General features: G+C 47.3%; 1 protein-coding gene across 1 annotated transcript; it reads left to right on the top strand.

The window, feature by feature from the left end:
* The first annotated feature begins 9,058 nt into the window (after positions 1 to 9,058).
* LOC134983289 (gastrula zinc finger protein XlCGF57.1-like) lies at positions 9,059 to 11,052 on the top strand. Its single transcript, XM_063949008.1, has one exon. It carries the CDS (start codon positions 9,097 to 9,099, stop codon positions 10,639 to 10,641), a length of 1,545 nt encoding a protein of 514 aa, XP_063805078.1. The 5' UTR covers positions 9,059 to 9,096; the 3' UTR covers positions 10,642 to 11,052.
* The last annotated feature ends 334 nt before the right edge of the window (positions 11,053 to 11,386 follow it).

Here is an 11,386-nt window from a genome sequence, read left to right as displayed (position 1 = left end):
GACTCCCTCACATGAAATAACACATTGGCCCCCACAGGTAAAAACCTCAAACACATATGCCCTCACAGTGCCAGATACAGATATGCCCCCACAGTGCCATGTGCTCACAGTGCCAGATATGCCCCCACAGTGCCAGATTACAGATATGCCTCCACAGTGCCAGATATGCCCCCACACTGCCAGATACAGATATGCCCCCACAGTGCCAGATTACAGATATGCCCCCACAGTGCCAGATATGCCCCCACACTGCCAGATACAGATATGCCCCCACAGTGCCAGATATGCCCCCACAGTGCCAGATACAGATATGCCCCCCCAGTGCCATGTGCCCACAGTGCTAGATTACAGATATGCCCCCCCAGTGCCATGTGCCCACAGTGCCAGACATGCCCCCACAGTGCCAGACATGACCCCACAGTGCCAGATACAGATATGCCCCCACAGTGCCATGTGCCCACAGTGCCAGATATGTCCCCACAGTGCCATATACAGATATGCCCCCACAGTGCCAGATATGTCCCCACAGTGCCATATACAGATATGCCCCCACAGTGCCATGTGCCCACAGTGCCAGATTACATATGCCCCCACAGTGCCAGATACAGATATGCCCCCACAGTGCCATGTGCCCACAGTGCCAGATACAGATATGCCCCCACAGTGCCATGTGCCCACAGTGCCAGATACAGATATGCCCCCACAGTGCCATGTGCCCACAGTGCTAGATATGCCCCCACAGTGCCAGATTACAGATATGCCCCCAGTGCTATGTGCCCACAGTGCCAGATATGACCCCACAGTGCCAGATACAGATATGCCCCAACAGTGCCATGTGCCCACAGTGCCAGATATGCCCCCACAGTGCCAGATTACAGATATGCTCCCACAGTGCCATGTGCCCACAGTGCCAGATATGCTCCCACAGTGCCAGATATGCCCCCACAGTGCCATGTGCCTGGAAAGCCAGATATGCCCCCACAGTGCCAGATACAGTATGCCCCACATTGCCAGATATTCCCCCATTGAGCCATGTCCCCACAATGCCAGATATGCCCCCATAGTAGAGCTCACCGGAGTGGAGAGCACAGCGCGCGCTTCTCCTGCCTGCCGCCCTGCTTCTCAGTCTGATCTCCGGCGGTGACTGCAGCGTGTATATCTCAAATCTTGCGCCGGTCCGCTAGCTCTCATTGGCTAACGAACCGGCACCTGATTTGAGCTATACACTCCACCGTCACTGCTGGAGACCAGACTGATGAGGCAGGGCGGCAGGCAGGAGAGGCGCGGCTTCGGGTGTCTGGGTGGCAGTCGATCGCGATCGACTGTTTGGCCATCCCTGTCCTAAAGGATGCTGGGGACTCCGTAAGGATCATGGGGTATAGACGGCTCCGCAGGAGACATGGGCACTCTAAAGCCTTTAGATGGGTGTACACTGGCTCCTCCCTCTATGCCCCTCCTCCAGACCTCAGTTAGATCCTGTGCCCAGAGGAGACTGGGTGCACTGCAGGGGAGCTCTCCTGAGTTTCTCTGAAAAGACTTGTGTTAGGTTTATTATTTTCAGGGAGCACTGCTGGCAACAGGCTCCCTGCATCGTGGAACTGAGGGGAGAGAAGCAGACCTACTTAACTGATGGGCTCTCCTTCTTAGGCTACTGAACACCATTAGCTCCAGAGGGAGTCGGAACACAGGTGTCCTCGCTGTTCGTCTCGGAGCCGCGCCTCCTCACAGAGCCGGAAGATAGAAGCCGGGTGAGTATAAGAAGAAAGAAGACTTCACAGGCGGCAGAAGAATTCAGATCTTCCCTGAGGTAAGCGCGCAGCGGTAACGCTGTGCGCCATTGCTCCCACGATCGTACACACAGGCGCCACAGTAAGGGTGCAGGGCGCAGGGGGGGCGCCCTGGGCAGCATTATAATACCTCAAATAGAGCTGGCAGAGTACAGATACTGCAGAGGCAGTATATTTTCAAATTCCCCACCAGTATAAATAAATAGAGCGGGACCGCAGCCCGCCATCGAGGGGGCGGTGCTTGATCCTCCAGCACTAACCAGCGCCATTTTCTCCACAGCATGCTGCAGAGAAGCTGCTCCCGGACTCTCCCCTGCTGAACACAGTAACAGGGGGCAAAAATGAGGGGGGGGGGGGCACATTTAATTGGCACAATATTGGTGTATACACACATATATATATATATAAAAAGTGCTGACAGGCTGGGACTTTGTTCCAGTGTCAGTTTGCGCTGGGTGTGTACTGGCATAATCTCTCTCTGTCTCTCCAAAGGGCCTTATTGTGGGTCAGTCCCCATAATAATATATATCACAGTGTGTGTGGGGGCGTCAGTACGTGTGTCGGCATGTCTGAAGTGGAAGGCTCATCTAGAAAGAAGGCAGAGCAGATGATTGTGGTGTCTCTGTCGGCGCCGCCGACACCTGATTGGAAGGATATGTGGAATGTTTTAAATGCTAATGTGACTTTATTACATAAAAGATTGGACAAAGCAGAGTCCAGGGAGAAAGCAGGGAGTCAATCCATGGCTTTGACTGTGTCACAGGACCCTTCGGGGTCTCAAAAACATCTCTTTTACCAGGTGGTAGATACTGATACTGACACGGATTCCGACTCCAGTGTCGACTATGAGGATGCTAGGCTGCACCCAAGGGTGGCCAACAGTATTCAATATATGATTGTTGCAATAAAAGATGTTTTGCATATCACAGATGACCCCTCTGTCCCCGACACGAGAGTCTGCATGTTTACGGGAAAGAAACCTGAGGTAACGTTTCCTCCATCTCATGAGCTGAACGCATTATTTGAAAAAGCTTGGGAAACTCCAGATAAGAAACTGCAAATTCCCAAGAGAATTATTATGGCGTATCCTTTCCCCTCACAGGACAGGTTACGATGGGAATCCTCGCCCACGGTGGACAAGACTTTAACGCACTTGTCCAAAAAGGTGGACCTACCGTCCCCTGATACGGCAGCCCTCAAGGATCCTGCTGATTGCAGGCAGGAAACTACCTTAAAATCAATTTATACACATACGGGTGCCCTACTAAGACCGGCGGTAGCGTCGGCATGGGTGGGTAGCGCAATTGCAGCGTGGGCAGATTCCTTGTCGTCTGACATTGACACCCTAGATAAAGATACCATTTTGTTGACCTTGGGTCACATTAAAGACGCAGCATTATATATGAGGGAAGCTGTGAGAGATATTGGGCTGTTGAGTTCAAAAGCCAATGCCATGGCAATTTCTGCTAGACTGTCCCTGTGGACCCGCCAATGGACAGGTGATGCTGATTCAAAAAGACATATGGAGACTTTGCCTTACAAAGGTGAAGTTTTATTTGGGGAGGGCCTCGCGGACCTGGTTACCACAGCTACTGAGGGTAAATCTTTTTTGCCTTATGTTCCCCCACAGCAAAAGAAAACACCTCAATATCAGATGCAGTCCTTTCGGTCGCATAAGTTCAGAAAGGGTCGGGGCTCTGCCTTCCTCGCCAGAGGTATAGGGAAAAGAGCGCCTGCTACAACTAGTTCCCAGGAGCAAAACTCCTCCCCGGCCTCTACAAAATCCACCGCATGACGCTGGGGCTCCGCTGAGGGAGTACGCGCCGGTGGGGGCACGTCTTCGACTCTTCGGCCAAGTCTGGGTTCAGTCGGACTTGGATCCTTGGGCGGTAGAAATTGTGTCCCAGGGCTACAAACTGGAATTCGAACATGTGCCTCCTCGACGATTTTTCAAATCAGCCTTGCCAGCTTCTTCCCCAGAGAGGGAAATAGTGGCAGCTGCCATACAAAAGCTGTGTCATCAGCAGGTGATTATCAAGGTTCCCCTACTACAACAGGGGAAGGGATTTTATTCAAGCCTTTTTGTGGTCCCGAAGCTGGTTGGTTCGGTCAGGTGCATTCTGAATCTAAAATCCCTGAACCTATATCTGAAAAGGTTCAAATTCAAGATGGAAGCTCTCCGGGCAGTGATCTCCAGCCTGGATGGAGGGGATTTTATGGTGTCGCTGGACATAAAGGATGCATACCTTAATGTCCCCATTTATCCTTCTCATCAGGCGGTACCTGAGATTTGCTGTACAGGATTGTCATTACCAGTTTCAGACGTTGCCGTTTGGGCTTTCCACGGCCCCGAGGATTTTCACCAAGGTGATGGCGGAACTGATGTTGCTCCTGCGCAGGCAAGGAGTCACAATTATCCCATACTTGGATGATCTCCTGATAAAAGCGAGATCGAGAGATCAATTACTAAAAAGTGTGTCGCTCTCCCTGAGAGTGCTGCAGCAACACGGTTGGATTCTAAATCTACCAAAGTCGCAGTTGATTCCAACGACTCGGCTGTCATTTTTGGGCATGATTTTGGACACAGAAAAGAAGAGGGTTTTTCTCCCAACGGAAAAAGCCCAAGAACTCCAGAACATGGTCAGAGACCTGTTAAAACCAGGAAGAGTGTCAGTTCATCAGTGCACTCGTGTATTAGGAAAGATGGTGGCGGCCTACGAGGCCATTCCATTCGGCAGGTTCCATGCAAGGACTTTTCAGTGGGATCTCCTGGACAAGTGGTCAGGCTCCCATCTGCACATGCATCGGAAGATAAGCTTGTCCCCCAGGGCCAGGGTCATTCTCCTGTGGTGGCTCCAGAGTACTCACCTTCTAGAGGGTCGCAGATTCGGCATTCAAGATTGGGTTCTTGTGACCACGGACGCGAGCCTCCGAGGGTGGGCAGCAGTCACACAGGGAAACAATTTTCAGGGAATATGGTCAAGCCAGGAGGCTTGTCTACCCATCAATGTGCTGGAATTAAGGGCCATATACAACGGCCTCCGACAGGCGGAGAATCTTCTTTGCAACCTACCGGTTCTGATACAATCACACAACGTCACAGCCGTGGCGCATGTAAACCGCCAGGGTGGGACAAAAAGCAGAGCAGCAATGGCAGAAGCCACCAGGATTCTTCGCTGGGTGGAAAATCATGTAAGCGCTCTGTCAGCGGTCTTCATTCCGGGAGTAGACAACTGGGAAGCAGACTTCCTCAGCAGACACGATCTCCACCCGGGAGAGTGGGGACTTCATCAAGAAGTCTTTGCAGAGGTGACAAGTTGTTGGGGACTTCCTCAAATAGACATGATGACGTCACGCCTCAACAGGAAGCTTCGGACGTATTGTTCCAGGTCGAGGGACCCTCAGGCAGCGGCGGTGGACGCCCTGGTGACACCGTGGGTGTTTCAGTCGGTCTATATGTTCCCTCCACTTCCTCTCATCTCAAAAATACTGAGAATCATAAGATGAACAAGTGTGCAGACAATACTCATTGTTCCAGATTGGCCTCGAAGGGCCTGGTATGCAGATCTTCAGGGATTGCTCTCAGAAGATCCGTGGCCCCTTCCTGTCAGGGAGGACCTGCTCCTACAGGGGCCCTGCATGTTCCAAGACTTACCGCGGTTACGTTTGACGGCATGGCGGTTGAACACCAAATCCTAGCTAAGAAGGGTATTCCTGAGGAGGTCATCCCTACTCTTATTAAAGCTAGGAAGGCTGTTACGGCGAGACACTATCACCGTCTCTGGAGAAAATATGTGTCTTGGTGTGAAGCCAAGGATGCTCCTCAAGCCAAGGAGGCAGGGCGGCAGGCAGGAGAGGCGTGGCTTCGGCTGGCTGGGCGGCGGATCGCGTGGATATGGGCCTTAAGTTAGGCTCCATTAAGGTGCAGATTTCTGCCTTATCCATATTCTTTCAGAAGGAATTGGCCTTTCTTCCAGAAGTCCAGACTTTTGTAAAAGGTGTGTTGCACATCCAACCTCCTTTTGTGCCTCCCACCTTGGGACCTTAACGTGGTGTTACAGTTCCTTAAATCACACTGGTTTGAACCGCTTCAGACGGTTGAATTGAAGTTTCTTACTTGGAAAGTCATCATGTTATTGGCCTTGGCATCTGCTAGGCGGGTGTCCGAATTGGCCCCTATCTGATTTTCCATGCGGATCGAGCAGAGTTGAGAACTCGTCCTCAATTTCTGCCTAAGGTGGTTTCGTCATTTCATATGAACCAGACTATTGTGGTGCCTGTGGCTACGGGGGCCTTGGAGGAGTCCAAGTCCCTTGATGTAGTCAGGGCCTTAAAGAATTATTTAGCCAGAACGGCTAGGGTTCGGAAAACAGATGCACTGTTTGTCCTATATGCAGCCACCAGGGTTGGCCCTCCTGCATCTAAGCAGACTATTGCTCGCTGGATCTGTAACATGATTCAGCAGGCTCATTCTACGGCTGGATTGCCAGTACCAATTTCAGCAAAGGCCCATTCCACTAGGAAGGTGGGCTCTTCTTGGGCGGCTGCCCGAGGCGTCTCGGCATTACAGCTTTACCGTGCAGCTACTTGGTCGGGGTCAAACACTTTTGCCAAGTTCTACAAGTTTGATTCCCTGGCTGATGAGGACCTCGTGTTTGCTCAGTCGGTGCTGCAGAGTCATCCACACTCTCCCGCCTGGTCTGGAGCTTTGGTATAAACCCCATAGTCCTTACGGAGTCCCCAGCATCCTCTAGGACGTAAGAGAAAATAAGATTTTAAACCTACCGGTAAATCTTTTTCTCCTAGTCCGTAGAGGATGCTGGGCGTCCGTCCCAGTGCGGACTACTTTCGGCAAGGCTTGTATATAGTTGTTGCATACATAAGGGTTATGTTACAGTTGAGTTCAGTCTCTGGCTGTTACTGTTTTTGTTCATGCTGTTAACTGGTTTATTATATATGTATGGTGTGGGCTGGTATGTATCTCGCCCTTGGATAACAAAATCCTTTTCCTCGTACTGTCAGTCTCCTCTGGGCACAGTCCTAACTGAGGTCTGGAGGAGGAGCATAGAGGGAGGAGCCAGTGCACACCCATTCTAAAGCTTTACAGTGCCCATGTCTCCTGCGGAGCCATTTATACCCCATGGTCCTTACGGAGTCCCCAGCATCCTCTACGGACTAGGAGAAAAAGATTTACCGGTAGGTTTAAAATCTTATTATTTCCTATGTTTCTCACCCAAGTTACTACTTTCTATATCTGATATGAATGTATACAACAGTTTTTTGAATGACGACAGGACCACATAATGCCATTGGAAGTCGTTGTATATATCTATAGGATTACAGTGGTGTGTCTTATAGGTCTATTCACAGATAACACCCGATTATGTTTATTTACTACTGTACGGTGGGCTATATGTGGTTTGATATTGTTGTCGTCCATAATGCTTTTAGTTTTAGTTTGTGTTTTCTTTTTGTATTGTAACCTAAACAAAAATCTATAATAAAAATTGTCGAATGAAAAAAAAAAAAAAAAAAAAGGAGCAGTAGAACGCTGTCGGGAGGTTAGATCAAGATGACTCCATTCAAAATGAAATTCTCAGTCGGGGTGACGGGGGTATCCGGGCCAAAATTTAAAGTAAACGTGATGTAATGCAACTCAAATAACACAGCAATGAGCGAGAACTTCCACTAGAGGTCAGCGTGATCACAGACGTGAAGTACTCAGCACAGAGAGACACAAATGGCAAAATATATTCAGTGGATAAATCCACAAAATAATATACTGTGAGGTTGTAATCAGAGTGTAATGAGCTGTACTCAGACGATACTTGATACTGGGCTCTGCATGTAGACTGAGAGGAAGTAGATGATAGTGGTACCATATAAATAGAAGGTAGTTTCACCTCCAGGCAAATGCTTCAATTTAGTGTAGTGACCCCGGTCCAGCCGTATTTAGCAGCTTATATCAATTTTAAACCTTATTGAACGCAAAGCATGCGATGACCGGGTACCAGGATCTAAGATCGCAGCCAGCTCGCTTAATATCACCACCGGGCTCCGGTGACTGTTGGCAGCCCGTTCTGTCCCCATCAGTGGAGGAAGAGCAAGTGCATCCACCTGAGGCAAAAGCGCCTCCAAGTCAGGTGGCCAGAGTGTGCAGGAAAGACTGGGTGCACTTAGCCCCAGAATACAGCCTATGTCTTCAGCGGCGTCACTAGGCTGCGGCAGTGAACGGTGCCCAGAGTGAGCGCAGTGAGTGAGTTTAGGACAGTAGGAGTGGGGGACTTAATAGATTGGGTCTTGGTCCCAGCGGCGGCTGAGAGCTATCAGGTAGGGTAGATAAGAAGCCACTTAGTGAGGAGAGCTCCAGGAAGCACGTCTGGATGGACCTCGCCCGACTTATTTATTATTTTATATAATAACGGATGACAGGTGTGGTACAGCCCTGCAAATGCAGATCCAATTTCTTTCTCATAAGACTCTGCTGTCTTCCCTGCACTCTCATTGAGATGTTCACTGCTGCCAGTAGCACAAGTATGAGAAGCAGAAGTATGGCGGCAGCTGTATAGATCCTGATATGTAATTCTCTGTATCATATTTACCGTACACACATCATCCTTATTACTATTGAGAGAATAGAGGTAAGACACTGATGATGGGGGTGTAAGAGTGGATTGTAACCTAGCAGATGATGATGATTGCAGGGTATTATATGGTGTATTGCATGTAAAATACCTTGTTCCACACCTACTCTGCTGTAGCAAAATACCTTATATAAGGGTGAGTAACACATGTACAGTCTTACAAGCGTATGAGCACACACATAAAGGAATGCTACCTTACCAATGCTTCCAGGAGTAACGTTAGGAGACATTTCTCTGATCCATCAGCTCATATGACTGATATTATTGTTCATCTAGAATCTCAAATTCATACGATATGTTCCCCATCCATTGTTTTACATTGGTGCTGACATAGGACTTGGCGAGTGACTACATCTCCATTTATACTTCATGGTTAGTTACCAGTACAAGAGAGACATATATCTAAGTCTTATTATAATATTACATTTGTTATTGTGAGTGTTCTCAGGAGGGCGGACACAATGATACTCTGAGACACAATATTATAAAGCCTTCATAAAAAGTTATGTTTTATTATACACACATTTACAATTAAGTGACCCAGAGAGTCGTCTTCTCCTATTGTTTACAAGATTAATAATGTTACAGAAAATGTCACATTTCCATAATGTATTTTATTTCCAGCAGATGGACACACAAGCAGGAATATCTCAGAAGGACATCTAATGTTATCCCCGGATTGTGACATAAAAGATAATGACAGTAGACAGGATTCTCCAGGAGATAACCCCATTACCCCAATTATACATCCAGCTCTATCAGCTGATCCCTCTGATCCTGGGAAATGTTCTCCTGATCACTCTGATATTGGTGCATCTGTTACAGCTCTGACAGAAGATACAGTGTTTCCGTGTTCTATAGATGCCAATTATTTTACACAGAACACAAAACCTATTAACCCACAGACAAGTAAGGCAGGTGAGAGGCCATTTCCATGTTCTGATTGTGGGAAATGTTTTAAATACAAATCGTTTCTTCATAGACATCAGAGAAGTCACACAGGTGAGAGGCCATTTCCATGTTCTGAGTGTGGGAAATGTTTTGCACAGAAATCAGATCTTGTTAGACATCAGCAAAGTCACACAGGTGAGAAGCCATTTTCATGTTATGAGTGTGGGAAATGTTTTGCACAGAAATCACTTCTTGTTATACATCAGAAAAGTCACACAGGTGAAAATCCATTTTCTTGCTATGAGTGCAGGAAATGTTTTACCCGGAAATCACAACTTGCTACACACCAAAGAAGTCACACAGGCGAGAAGCCATTTCCATGTTCTGAGTGTGGGAAATGTTTTGCGCATAAATCAGATTTTGTTAAACATTACAGAAGTCACACAGGTGAGAAGCCATTTCCATGTGCTGAGTGTGGGAAATGTTTTGCACGGAAATCAGATCTTGTTGAACATCAGAGAAGTCACACAGGTGAGAAGCCGTTTTCTTGCTCTGAGTGCGGGAAATATTTTTCCCGGAAATCACAACTTGCTACACACCAAAGAAGTCACACAGATGAGAAGCCATTTCCATGTTCTGAGTGTGGGAAATGTTTTGCGCAGAAATCAGATCTTGTTAAACATTACAGAAGTCACACAGGTGAGAAGCCATTTCCATGTTCTGAGTGTGGGAAATGTTTTGCACTCAAATCAGATCTTCTTAGACATCAGAGATATCACACAGGTGAGAAGCCATTTTCTTGCTCTGAGTGTGGGAAATGTTTTTCCCTGAAATCACATCTTCTTACACATCAGCAAAGTCACACAGGTGAGAAGCCATTTCCATGTTCTGAGTGTGAGAAATGTTTTGCATACAAATCAGATCTTGTTACACATCAGCAAAGTCACACAGGTGAGAAGCCATTTCCATGTTCTGAGTGTGAGAAATGTTTTGCAAACACATCAAATCTTCTTAGACATCAAAGAAGTCACACAGGTGAGAAGCCATTTTTATGTTCTGAGTGTGGGAAATGTTTTGCACACAAATCAGATGTTCTTCGACATCAGAGAAGTCACACAGGTGAGAAGCCATTTTCTTGCTGTGAGTGTGGGAAATGTTTTACACAGAAATCAGATGTTCCTAGACATCAGAGAAGTCACACAGGTGAGAAGCCATTTTCTTGCTCTGAGTGTGGGAAATGTTTTACACAGAAATCAGATCTTGTTATACATCAGAGAAGTCACACAGGTGAGAGGCCATTTCCATACTCTGAGAAATAAATATCTTGTTGCACAAAATAGACATCACTCAGGTGAGGAACCATTTTAATATTCTGGAGTATACTCATCATTGCCATGCATTGTTCTTCAAGGTTCTTATCCTATCTCCCATACTTTTTGCAGTATACAGTTAGGTCCATAAATATTGAAACATCGATACAAGTCTTGTATTTTGGGCGCTATACACCACCACAATGGATTTGAGATGAAACAAACAAGATGTGCTTTAACTGCAGACTTTCCGCTTTAGTTTGAGTGTATTTACATCCAAATCAGGTGAACGGTGTAGGAATTACAACGATTTCTATACATGCCTCCCAATTTTTAAGGGACCAAAAGTAATGGGACAATCGACTCAAAAGGTATTTCATGGACAGGAGTGGGCTATTCCCTCGTTATTTCATCATCAATTAAGCAGGTAAAAGGTCGAGTAGATCCAGATGTGACATTTGCATTTGAAATCTGTTGCTGTCGACTCTCAATATGAGATCCAAAGAGCTGCCACTATCAGTGAAGCAAGTCATCCTTAGGCTGAAAAATCAAAACAAACCCATCAGAGAGATAGCAAAAACATTAGGTGTGGCCAAATCAACTGTTTGGAACATTCTTAAAAAGAAAGAACGCACTGGAGAGCTCGGCAACACCAAAAGACCCGGAAGACCACGGAAAACAACTGTGGTGGATGAAACAAGAATTATTTCCCTGGTGAAGAAAAACCCCTTCACAACAGTTGCCCAGATCAAGA

This window comes from Pseudophryne corroboree (genome assembly GCF_028390025.1).
Source record: "Pseudophryne corroboree isolate aPseCor3 chromosome 3 unlocalized genomic scaffold, aPseCor3.hap2 SUPER_3_unloc_11, whole genome shotgun sequence".
Taxonomy (NCBI): Eukaryota; Metazoa; Chordata; class Amphibia; order Anura; family Myobatrachidae; genus Pseudophryne; species Pseudophryne corroboree.
Note: the sequence above shows the minus strand (reverse complement) of the source record. Positions and strands in the feature narration are given on the sequence as shown.